Genomic DNA, 13,070 nt, shown 5'->3' with positions numbered 1-13,070 from the left:
GCTGTGCAGATACTGAGGAACTGGGCAGGGGAAGAAGCACAAGGCAGTGGTCTGGATGTGAGGGGTGCTGGAGGGTAACACAGGAATGGAGGGAGAGCTCTGTGATACAGTGAATGCAGTGGCACGGAGTTCTAGGTGTGGATTAGCGCCCATGTTACTGCTACTGATTTCTGTTCTCCGCAAAGCAAGAATGTATGGATTTTAAGCTCCTCTGCTAGGAAGCAAGCACTTGCAACGCCTGTTCACCTTAGGTGCCAGGTAGTATGTGCATGTCTCTCAAATCTGGGTACTGCAAAGTAACTGCAGGTTTGTTAGGGCTGATCTGTTTGTTTGTCGTAGTAAAGTGTCACCACAAGAGGAGAACCTATGGCCAGACTTAGATGGGCATTGGTAAACTAAGCACACTGGTCCCAGTTGAGGCAAGCCAACTTTTTTGATGCAAATATAATTGTACCCTTACTTCAGCTGTAAACTTGGCCAACAGAATGTATATTTAAAGAACCGTTCTTACAGGAAAAATTGTTTCAGCAAAAAACTCAAAAAGCTTATTTTTTTCAAAATGTAAATGACGAAAAAGGTGGCCTTAAAGAGGAATGTGTACATTCAGATTACTATTTCCTACCTTCTATTGCAACTTTTTAATACACAAATTTGGGGCATGTAATTAAAATTTCTGAGTACTTCTGAAAAGTTCTTATTATACTGTCATGTGATAATTTGTCCTATACTTAATATAAGGATAATATATTTTCAAAATCTTACAGCATATGGTTGTTCTTTGATATAAATAAAATCTAATCTGAAATATTTGTGAGAGTAATCAAAAATAACATGTAAAATAAATGCACAAACCTCATTTCCTTTGCTTCCAGCACTTGATTTCATTTCTTTGGGTTGCTGTATAAAACAAAACACTATTTAGGTGGCAAAGAAACTACAGATAGAAGTACATAGAAAGACCGTCATTTGTAACCATGATGACCTTAGTATACTAAAGTTTTGTTTACAATATACAAATACACTCTGATCAAGGCTATGCCTTGAACAGTCTATTCAGCGAATAGTCTTTTAATATGCTTAAAGAATTTTCAAAGAAACTAAGTTAGTGTAACAAAGTGTTAATAAGGGTGCTTGTGGAGTGTGTAATACAAAAAAAGCACTGAAGACCATCGATCTCCATCTCCTTGTGCAAAACTACACTGATACACTGCATCTGTGATAAAGCAAAAAAAAAAAAAACCAAACCAAAAAAACCCATAGGTGAGGGAGTCTAGCCAGAAAGCATCATTCACTGGGGTATTAGAGAAGTTACAGATGCAGTACTATAGTCTCTCAAAAAACTGTTATTGCAGGCATTAATTTCAACCAGATCTAAAGCACTCAGTTTTATATTTCCCCTAGACAATAGTGCTGTGGTTTGGTTTGGGTTTTTCTCAGGTTTCTGAGAAGCTGTGTAATTCAGCATGATTAGTATTTTTCTTTTCTGGCATTATTAGGATTTGCTTTGTCATTTCTGTGAAAATATATAGTCTTATTTTACCAAATGTAGACTTGACGGTAATACAGTTCTCCCTGCATAGTTTTTAAAGAATCATTTATTTCTTTACCAGAGGTACACGACAGGAAAAAAGCAGTCAGCCTTACCAAATGTCGAAATTCTACTGACAGGCTTCCATTTGCAGATTCATCCATGTTCATTGCTTTCACGTGTGTTCCACACAGAACAAATCTACGATTACTGTGGAGGACATTACACTTAACTACTCAAATAATATCGTATTGGATAAATTAAGAAAACTAATATTTTATTTTCTTACCTTACAGTTGAAACATTCCTAAAATAGAAGAGGGGCAGGGGGAGGAAATATATCGTGAATCAGTAAATGTGTAAGCCATACTTGCACTGAGAAATTTATCTTGAGATAGTAGATTTTTTTTTTTCTCATTAAAGTTAATTTGTGTTACAAATACAACTGGAATTTTAAACAGAAGAACTGAAATTTGTACTGTCCAGTTAGACTTTTGCATCTGGCTAGATGAAAGTAGTGCATTTTATCTAGCTTTTTTTTTTCTGGCATTGGAATGATAAGTGGGTATTGAAGTACCAAATCCCTTAGAAAGGAGGAGTTTATGTAGCAGTCTTCATTTCGGGCAGGGGTAAAACTGTCTAAGCTCCATAGTTACTAATTACAGCACCAGCTTTTCAAGCACGAGTTTCATGTACTACTTGGAGCAGCTGCATTGGAGGTACTGGGCCTATTAACACAAGCAGAGATAAGTGCTATTTCAAAGCTAACTATCCCATAAAGGCCATACACTTTGATTTGATATTTTTATGTGATGCTGCTATTTCAGACCAATTAACTTTATCTAAGCCTTGAAACAAATCTTAAATGGACTGCTTGCCTCCAATTTAAAAATATCAATTAGAAATAGCTTTTTAAAAGAAAGACAAATAAGTCTTCCACATTAAAAAAAGAATAAAAGCATTACCCTGATGTTTTAACTGGTTTTATTTTGCTGTTGTTGGGTTTTTTTGTTTTTCTTTTTTAGAGCAACTTCTAAATCAGATAGGGTAGCAATTGAAAAACCTGTGTTGTCTTTGTAGCAGGAGAGAGAATATCTTCACTTTAAAGTTTCTTACTTGTCAATAGTTGCTTTCACTCTGATCTGGTAGTTCAGCTCTGGCAATTTAATTAGCAACCTTCAAAACAGAAAATGTAAAATGAATATTAACAGAATAAATTTTTGACCAGAAAATATTAGAGACCAGTAGCTCCACACCAAAGTATCTGAAATGATTATAATCTGAAAACAGATTAGGCTAGGATTATATCAACGATTTACAGGGTTGTGTACTCAGAAAGAGGGGCTGAGCTGTTCCAGTGGCAGGTGTTGTACCCTCCCTGCAACTATGTGGAAAAGTTAGTATGTGTTATGTGTTTGAGGGAATTGCTAGAGAGACAACAAAGAGGTAACAGTTAAGAAATGGATACGCAAGATCGATGACTGCACTGTAGATGTATATGTACTTTGCTTCACATACCCTTTCCACCCCACAACCCTCCATGCATTCTTTATACCGTGATGTGGAAATCTCCCATCTTCGCTCTTTTCACAAAGTCAGGCAGGGAGCTAGTGGGAGAGAGTTTGTCATTGATTCACCAGAGCCTCCCAAAATGCAAGTGTTTCTCTTTGTTCTGTGCAAAAGTAGCTCTGAGTATTTTGATGTTGGCTTGTATGATGTGGATCATTATTTACTCAGTTTGCAAAGTCATTAAAACAAGAATTTCAATGCATACAGAATCCTGATGGTGCCTGCTTGTGGCCACAATGTGCCTCTCTTCCTCAGACTGATTTATTTTTTATTGCCACTTAGTACAAGTGACAGGTTCTGTGGCCTTCATGCCCCCATTCCAGAAAACTCTCTCTGGAGTCAAAAGGATCTCCAACACGCGTCGGTCTGCTTTGCTTTCTAGACTCTGGAACAGTCTTCTAGGATAAAATGCAGTACACAAATGAAGAAATTGATATCAGATTTCCTCTCCTTACCTTAATTTAACAGTGAACTGTATTAATGTTTTAAGAACCATTGGCCTCTGGGGATGTGTTGGCATACAGGGCTGCCTTTCAACCACGAACGAACTGTGTGAAAAGAAGGGAAACAAATAGATTGTTAGGAATATGCGCAAACAAACAGCTGTATTTGGGGAAAAAAAGACGCTATAGATGCTGAAGTGGGAGGTATGTATTCCAACACTCGGTTCTCAAAATGATCCAGTGGTCTAACTTACAGTAGAATTGTTCCCAAATAGATATTTGGAATACATTAAAAATTTCATAGTCCTAAAATGCCAGGCTGATAAAAGTCTGGAAGACCAAGACTTTTATCAGAACCGTAAGACAGAGTATGAAAATGCACTGAGCCTAACTCCAGTGAAATTAAATAATTGTTTTATCTTTTTTTTTTCATTCTTAAAAAAAAAAAAAACAGTTGACCATGTTTTGCTTTCAGATAGTCACTTGTGGTATATCTCTTATAAAGCCAGTACAAAAGAGGAATGATTATAATATTTTATGTATTAATAGAATGTCTTGGTGGGGAAGAGGAAAGCCAAGAACAAATTAGCCACCTTACTTAAACAAACAAAAACCAAAAGCCCCAACCTTTTCTCAGTAGTATTTATATGACTCCTACTGAAATAAGTGGATTTTGTGTGTTCACCTAGAGCCAGAACTTGATCACAAACCCTGAACTATTACACATGAGAAGCTGCCTGGCACTTTCAGTTTCTAGGAATGTTGGTGACAGCTGTACATACTTTTTATATTGGAAACTTGGTCTTTAAGATCCTCAGAGAATCAACCTTCTTTCATTTTTTTCTTCATAACAATATGGTCTCATTGTTGCCAATAAATTTGTGCCAGTTCAGCTAAAGTTTATGTATGTTGACAATGGCTTACGCACTTCCGGAAAAGATTGTAGAGCAGAAAGTTGACTTTTTCCAGCAGCTGAGGTCTTTGCACTGGGATAGGGTCCCCATCGTAAGTCAGTCTGGTCAACAGTTCGTCCAGTTTTTCTAGTTGCCTTCTAACTTGAAAAAGACTCTCTGCCAACAGCGTAAAACTACAGCAAGACAAAAAATTAGTTTGCAATCTTTCATGTAAATAATTTCTTAGAACATAATGGATACTGAAGTTCTTGCTTAGGGAAATCTGAATCAGTACCAACTGGTGCTTTTCTAGCGTTATCCAAACTCGTGTCCATTCATCTTTTGTTTACAGGAATATATAAATACATTAGGAAAAATGTCCTACATTATTTTCAGAGATAAATATTTTTGCAACAGGCCTCACCACCAACAATGCAGTACTATCTGTGGTAATTTAGGAGAGAGATATACACACTTCTGATGTTTTACGTGCAGGGCACTTGTGCCAATTTTATTTCTTTCCTACAGCTTAGTGATTTTGCAAAATACTCTTTAAAAGGATAATATTTATATAAAATGAAAAAGTTACGAAGAGTGAGGAAGGGCCTTTCTCAGAAATCTAAAACCAGTAAGGAAAATCAAATCCAAACACACTTGCTAACAATTTAATAGGGTATGTGTGTATAAAATCACATCTTTTAGCTATTTTTAACATCTACACTGGGGAAAAAAAAAACCTTCAGTGGAAAAAAAAAACACGCAAAAAATACTTTTTCTTCAAACCTAAAAAAGTTCTTGGTTTTCCCTCCTTTTTTCTTCTTATTCTTTATGTCAGCTTCTCCAGTTCTCCAGAAGAGAGTTTTAATGGGAGAGAAATGACCGGGACATCTAGCTGGTCATTAGCTGCATTATCTTTTTAAATATAAAGCCTTTTTTTTTTTTTTTTTTTTTTTTTCTTCCCCACTTGTAATCCCCTTTAGAGTACCACCACTGAGACTACTACCATTCAATTCCTGTGTAGTTTGAAGTCTGGAGGAGTGGAGTACCTAGTGAGTCAAAGCATGAAGTGTCTACCCAGCAACTCCCACTGTCCTCAGTGACAAACGCAGTCAGCACAGTTCTTACTCAAGCAAAACTCCCGAGAGGCTATGTATCATGTTTCTGGAACAACTGTCAAATCCAAAAATGACCAACTGCCACAGTTCAGGCTTAGCAGTTCACTGTAATGTTATTAATTCTGAATGGCAAATGTAGTCCATCAAAACAAATTGCATTTTTGTTACTTAGTTGCTTAGCTGCTAGTGAATCTGCTGCTGTTACAAGGTAACTGATCTAAAGGAAAGATCTTTTAATGTGCAGCAGACTTCCTGTGGTTTTCAGTGGAAACACAAGCTCAAGGCACGTTTACCAGTTCTGGAGCTGATCAAGCCCACCGTGGAGAGGACCCCCAATGCAGGCAATCTGCTGCCGTCTTTTCCAGTCTAGTAGCTCTTCAGTCAGCATGTTGCTCATAAGCATATCAATCTCGTGAATCACACGTCCTATTTTACTGAGTACTTCCTGTAAAATAGGAAAGGTATCACAAACTGACCACAGGGAACAGCCACAAAATTCAGCAATTATAAAAGTGCTGATTACATTTCTTTCAAATTACTTTTGAAAGTAACTGTATTTAGCCCCTACAGCTTTAGTCTCTTTAACTCAGAGGTGACTGGATTCATCACCCATTGTACTTGAAATTAATCCTGAATCTCTACTAACTCTTCCTCAGTAAGACTTCTTTTCTGGGGGGTGAGAAGGAGGATTGTTGCATTCTTTGTGGGCATAACACCTCTAAGAAGTTGACATTTGCAAGTACTGTCAAGGTCAAAAAGTCCTTCTTTTGTTTTGTATCATATCCCAGTGCACTGGGGTTTTTTGCTTACTTGCTTTTACCTGTAAAAAGCACATGGACTCAAAAAAAAAAAATTGCCTAAATGTACTGCTTTCTGTGCCAGCAAAGAAGTGGCGGGGGAATATTTGTCACATTTGCAAGTCTCAGTCACTGAACAGAGCAAGGTACCACTGGTGGGTTGTTGGTTTGGTTGGTTGGTTTGTTTGGGATTTTTCTGCAATTATTAGATTACATTTACTCTGAATACTTTCTGCTTATTTTAGAAGGTATATATGGTCAATTAAGTTACCTGTTTAGGTCCTGTGAAGTGATCCTTCACCCCCCCTTCTAAGGTGTGCAGAACCATATTTTTGATTGAGCTGTGACTTAATTGCCAATTTCTTAACTGCTAGTCAAAAATCACTTGCACTCACCCAAAATCTTTTGTGGATTTGTAACGCCTGTTACTTGTCTGTTCTTCTGAGAGGAGAATTTAAGAAGGCACACATACACATTTGAGTATTCAGTGTGGGAATAAGGGGAGAAAGCAGACGAACCACAAAGGACAACATGTCACAAACCTTTCTCTTGTAGTCTAAAGTATTAAGCATCGCCTGCAACGCCAACATTTCCTGTTTAATGAGGGCGCTGTTTTTGTCACTCTGCTCTGCAGAACGGTGAAAAAAAAAATCAGTATAAATGCCTGCGTGGGTACGTGTGCGTGTTTGTAAGGGGAGGAGGGGAAAAAAACCACGACCAGACTGCAGCATGAACTAGTGAAAAAATAAACTGCAGACATCAGTAGATTATGTAATAGTCTGTTTCATTTGAATGGGCTAACTTTAGTACAGGTTTAAGATAAGGTTTTATGACTCCACTCTTCTAGGTGTGTATGTGGAACAGGAAAAGGTAGACAACAGACAGATGATACCTAGAAATCTATAAATTTCTTACACATGAGTATGAACATGAATATTTTGTACATCTGGCTTGGATCAATGATTGATCTGTGCCCTACTGAAATATGCTCGTGGTGTCAGCAGTTAGACCAAAGCTCTTTGGATTTGATGTGAATTATGTGTCCGGCTGAGAGAACGGAGGTTAGGCATTTGAAACATAGTGTTCATTGCCATGGGGATTTCAGCAGCCAGGAGTACTGATCACTGGGTATTTCCCCCTCCCCATAACTTTTTTTTCCTTCTTTAGATCATGCATTATTTTCAAGTTTCCCAAGCTTGCCCCATGCTTTTTCATATGCAGTTCTTTCCCCCACCCTCACCTTCCCCCACCTTTTGCTCTTCTCGCATCTTTCATGCTACCTTCAAAAAAGAAATTGGTGCCAACTGTGTCTCTGCTAAGCTCAGGACTGACATTTTCCTGTTACATTACTGTGGATGTTTCAACAGAGGCAGACAGTAACTGATTGTCAGCTCAGCCACAGCAATTGCTCACGCACACTGTAAGGGATGGAAAGTGGGCTGCACTGGTGTAAAGTATTTGTTGACACGGTGAAATTTTAAGCCCTGAAAATAATTTATGTAAGCATGTTTTATTTTGCATGTGGGGCAGGCTTCAATCATCTGTGCGGTCAATAATTCTGATTGGCCTGATGGCTAACAACTCATTAAACCATGGCAAGTTGGTCTCTTCCGATTGCCTGGCCATGTCCAGCCTTAAACATATAGGACTGGCATGTTTAAGAACTCAGACATTTCAAGCCCAATATCTTTTCATGTTCAAAGGGAGATAACACGAAGATATCTGAGCAGACACAAGTGGACCTCAGTTTCTTTTCTGAAAGAGATCGTGCAAGGACTGTTGCCGTGTGCACATCTCAACCATCACAGGCTGGTCAAACATGCATTAAAAGTGCTTACCAGCTGGTTATCACCACTGTGGTCAAAAAAGAACAGCAAGCCAAGTTAGAGGCTAAAAAATCAGTTTTGCACAACTTTACTCTGGGAAATAAGAGGCTCTTCCACATCCTGCCAAGGAAGGGCCATGTCAAAGGTGAAGAAATTGGAAAAATAGGTTCTTTAAATCAGGAAAATTACTACTTTTCATTCCATTATGCAGCTTAGCTATAGAAAATAACTATACTTGCTCAACAAGATCCTGTTTACCCTCTTAACCCCCAAAAAGTCATTATGTTCCAAGACTGTAACTTCATATAAACTAAAAATCCAGGTTTTATGTTTACGTGTATTATCTGTGTAATGCACAAAACCCCTGATACTACGGTCTAGCTGCAGAATCAGCCATTTCTTAGAGAATATGAAAATACTCTAAAAAATATTATAATATCTCTTACCTAAGCTTTGTATTGTTTTATACCTGAAGTCAAATTCCTCTTGCAAGTCTTCCAAGTATTTGACATCCTGGTCAGTCATCTTTCCCAGGGAAAAGAAGGTATTATTTGGGTGTTCACAGTGACATAAAAAGGAATATGTTTTGTAATGGACAAATGCATAATGTAGTATTTTCCTTTCCTGTCATTTGAAAATCCCTAAGCAGTTTTCGGAACTCAAGTTTACTAACTTGTAAACTTTAAAAAAAGGCAAATTACAAATGCACACTTAAAACTACAGATTTACTTTACTTGTTCAGAAAGTCAACTATTAACCTCTCTCCCATAGTCAAAGAGTAGTTGATACAGCTTAACCACTTCTTGTTTACTAGTTCAGTGACATAGGAATGATTATATTTAGCCTGAGCTAAATTGAAATTATTATTCCAATAATGTAACTGTCTTCTTGGAACTTTAAAGCAGGGCAAATGGATAATTTTGCTTTGACTTCAATGGAAATTGGAATGGGGTGTGCAAAACCAAGAAAGGTAGAGTCAGAGACAGGAGCAGAGCTCAGAGAATTTATTGAGATAATTACTTAAGAATTTGGGTAAAGAAATGAAACATTTTGCTGCTTTGGCTTTTTGCAAAGGTTTGCTTTCATATGTACTGCAAAAATTTAGAAAGTGTTTTCTAGTAACCAAACAGTAATAATTAAAAAAAAAGACACATCAGAAGGAAAATAAAATTGTAGGAAATCATCTGCTTTACTTCAAAGGTCTGTTTCTGTGCTGTTTATAGGAAGCCTTGATTCTGCCAACAACTCATAAACAATCCTTTTTAGTTCCCTGAGATACGCACATTAAGTGCCTGTGAAAATACAAAAACTTGTTTGCTAAATTAGGACACACAGATTAAGCCACTTTGGTTTCCTCTTTATTTTGGAGACTAAACTTTTAAATTATATCTGTAAAGTATGAAATTACATACACAAGGAGCTGGTTGATTTTTGTGTTTAACTTAATTACTTACTAAAAAAAATCCTGTATTTAGTTACTGTTCTCACGTTCACTGGTCTTTCAGGGATGGCTGTGCTTCCCCGCACAGGCAGAAGGAGCAGCGTGGTAGGCTGCTGGTTTGCAGCTTTGCCTGCTTTTGCTCTGCAGCTCTTATCTTATAACTTTATACATAGATAGAGATCTAGTATCACATTCTTCTAAAGCTAGCTTTATCCTTTTAAGGGTTTCATCTTTCTAACCCTTCTTCCCCATTTAGGGAGACACTGATGAGAGAATGCTACTAGGACCTCTTTCCAATATACCACAAGCATACGGACAGGTATTTGAAATATAACTTCTACATTGAGACTGCTGCAAAGCTGAAAGTGGGGCTAGGATAGCAAAAAGGCCGTAGTAATCTGGTAATCCTTATCCTCCTTTGAACTGAACGGGCAGGTATTCTCTGACTGAGCTTTCTGGGTCTGTATGGGACATTGCTACAGGTTTGGCTGAGCCCAGCTCTGCCCTGCAATGGTATGGGAAACTCCTGGAGAGTTATTGCCATAACCTCCCAATGTTCTTCTCCCCTCACGTCTCCAAAAGGTGTAATTATGTCATGTAGCCTTCGGCTTTACAAAGACCTTGGTATGTGACTCAGATCACAGAGGCTAGCTACGGCCGACCCGTGTAAAAGAGGTGAAGTTGCAGAAACACATCTACTGACCCTCATCTTTTTAAACAGATTAGGTGTGTTCTTACTGCATTCAGTGATCTGCCTGCAACTGGCATAGGTATGAAAGTGACAGCTTTAAAATAGGTAGCTCTCACACTGAACTCGGAACAACTGTAAAAACCTGAGGATTCACATAAATCCCGAGTAGTCTGAGCTGAAGTCCTTGGAATAATGGAAAATGGCTGGCTCAGCTCATTAGCCAAAGTATTTGTGCTACTCAGTCTAAAGATAGTTCAGGTATGTCTGTATGAAAATCATGGCTGCAAACAGGACAAAAAAAATACCTGAGCGCTGTTCTTGATGGCTGACACTTTGTGTTCTACATTGCGTTGTCGTTCTGAAACCACGGAGTTCTGCAGAGACTTTTCCAGCGGCCCCTGGAACACATTGAACAGATAATGAGTGGATGAGTAATAATAACGAGTGATAACAACTGTACTGCAAATTCTAGCATAGAGGGGGAATTCAGAAGCTGGTCTGCAACCAGCTGGTGACTGGTGTAAACAGACAAGTCTGTTTAGTTCCGCAGATTTGAAAAACATGCTGCTTTAACTTTGAAATCCAAAAGGGTGTGGGTATACTGCAAACATTAAAAATCTAGTAAATTAAAGAAACTGAAACATAGAGTATTAGATTTCTGAAAATATAAAAACAACACTCGTATAAGAATATGTATTACATCCACAGATGATTAAAAAGAACACGTTTGACTTAAAAATCCTGTCTGGGTTTTAACCATGTAACAATTTCCCCAAAATAGGTTTTGTATGTAATTTTCAAGTTTCTTTCTTCAAACAACATGAAAACTATCAATTCCTTTGCAACATATCAGATGGAATGTCATTTGCATTGCATAACTAATATGAATTAATGCACTGCATAATTTAAAATATACACATCTGTTTTGCAAAGAATAATCTCTTTAAAGCCTTTCCCCGAGATTAAAGTCTTTGAAGATCAGCTGTGATAGAAGTCGCTTACAGCAATGTTTTGCAGCAGCAGAGGCACTAATGAAGTACAAACATGAGTTTAAAGGGGAACATTTGGCAACCCCTAGTGCACACAAATCACTAGTGGAACGAGAGGACAGGATTTGGTCCTAAAAGCAAGTGATTAACAAGGGGGAGATTAATGAAATGTAATTCATTACCTGTACAGGCATGCTAGCTGCAGCCAATATTCTTCTTTCTTCTCTTAAACAGTTTGAGATGATTACTGCTATGTGCATGGGATTACCATGATATTTACCCTGCAAGCACAAGTAAATACAACTTAAAAATTCGGAATTCACAGTGTCCCTCTGGAATTCTCAAACAATGTGTTTCAGTGTCTATGAAGTCTCTCTCTGTGGAAGAGACTCCTCTGCTGTTCTCAATCTTTGTGCTGGTTCAGCCTTGCAGTGTGGCATCAGTTAGTGCCATTGTCATAGAATATTCTTAACAACGTTCTGCAGAGATTATAAAAGTACAACTCTGAGACATACATCATTTGAAGATCAAATTGCTCCACTGCTAACACAGCTGTTTTGAAAGGGCTTTCCTGTGAGCCCATTCTGTGTGTGATTTTATCATGTCTTCCATTTTCAATAGGATGTTGCTGTTAGCATCTAGCACTTCTGCCAACAAAAAAAACTGTAAGCATATCAATACAGTAATGATGCAAGCAGAAAAGCCTCCTCAGCAAAAAGCAGAAGACTTAAATTTTAATATCTATGAACAGTTTTTCTCCTTCAACAAATAATGTGCCTAAGATGAAGGAAGAAGCAACTCTTGTCCCAAGTCGAAGAACCAAAACCTGTCTCTATTTTTATACCACTGTAAATAAGGTGCAGAGTTGCTGATGTGTGACTGAGGACTAGGCACTATTTGAACAAATATTGGTTTAAGCTGTGTTTATCAAATTGGAATGATTGAGGACTCTCAAGCAGCACCTTTCACGGTGATGTATTTGTTCAGTGTTTTGCAATATCCTTTATGCCTTCTGTTTAGTATTTGCCTAACATTCATTCGGATGCCCTTTATTCAGTGCTCATACAGTTTTCAGCCATTCATTAGAATTAATCCAGTTCATTTATTTTCCTGTATGGTTTCCACTTTTGGACTTGTTCCATTTTCCCCTCTCTCTGATTAGTTTTTATTCTCATCATATTTTGCTGCCACTCAAAACTTAATTTATTCTTGCTTTCCCTGAATGTGGCACAATAAGTTTATATATACTTAAACTCATGCTGTATTTTCCTTTGATATCTCACACCAATTGTTGTGTTAGAAACAAGGGTGTGAACACATCTGACAGAAATATGAAGACCCTGCTTCTATATTTCTACTATCATGATGACAGTGAATGTATATTTCTAAAACTTTTTACTAGACAGACAAAACGGAATAATTTCCTGGGTGCTTTTGCATGAAATCTAAGTAATAAGAAAGATTTTTTTTTTTTCATAATATGTTTTGACTTAAATTACAAGGTAAAGAAATAATATTATATTAAAAATGGTTAATTTTAATAATGGAGATTTGGTTTGAGCTGCTTGGTATTAAATTCCATGCAGTTGGTTATATTCTGGCTCCAGGTAGAGACTAAGCTGAAAGACACAGGACTCTTTACATAACTGATGTACAAAATGTTCCCTTCTAGAGAAGCTTCAACTGCCACGGCATTGTTGGCAATGACACTAAGCTTTCGAACATTTCTAGGCTTTCTGAAGTCTTCTCAGGACAAATAAAGTACACGCCCCACAGTG

General features: G+C 37.6%; 1 protein-coding gene across 2 annotated transcripts in view; it reads right to left on the bottom strand.

Annotated features, from left to right (window-relative positions):
• STAT4 (signal transducer and activator of transcription 4) overlaps window positions 1-13,070 on the bottom strand; it is a 40,094-nt gene that overhangs the window by 13,312 nt on the left and 13,712 nt on the right. For both annotated transcript variants that reach the window (XM_010118469.2, XM_086751399.1), the window contains exons 3-13: window positions 11,475-11,573; window positions 10,609-10,701; window positions 8,618-8,696; window positions 6,888-6,973; window positions 5,842-5,993; window positions 4,469-4,627; window positions 3,553-3,645; window positions 2,645-2,704; window positions 1,818-1,835; window positions 1,645-1,738; window positions 853-897 (exon numbers count right to left, since the gene is read on the bottom strand). In XM_010118469.2, coding sequence (XP_010116771.2) covers window positions 853-897; window positions 1,645-1,738; window positions 1,818-1,835; window positions 2,645-2,704; window positions 3,553-3,645; window positions 4,469-4,627; window positions 5,842-5,993; window positions 6,888-6,973; window positions 8,618-8,696; window positions 10,609-10,701; window positions 11,475-11,573 — 978 coding nt within the window. The remainder of the gene's footprint in view (window positions 1-852; window positions 898-1,644; window positions 1,739-1,817; window positions 1,836-2,644; window positions 2,705-3,552; window positions 3,646-4,468; window positions 4,628-5,841; window positions 5,994-6,887; window positions 6,974-8,617; window positions 8,697-10,608; window positions 10,702-11,474; window positions 11,574-13,070) is intronic.

The sequence above is a fragment of the Chlamydotis macqueenii genome, chromosome 6 (genome assembly GCF_036417535.1).
Source record: "Chlamydotis macqueenii isolate bChlMac1 chromosome 6, bChlMac1.mat, whole genome shotgun sequence".
NCBI lineage: Eukaryota > Metazoa > Chordata > Aves > Otidiformes > Otididae > Chlamydotis > Chlamydotis macqueenii.
The sequence above is the reverse complement of the archived record's forward strand: the minus strand, read 5'-3'. Positions and strand labels throughout refer to the sequence as shown.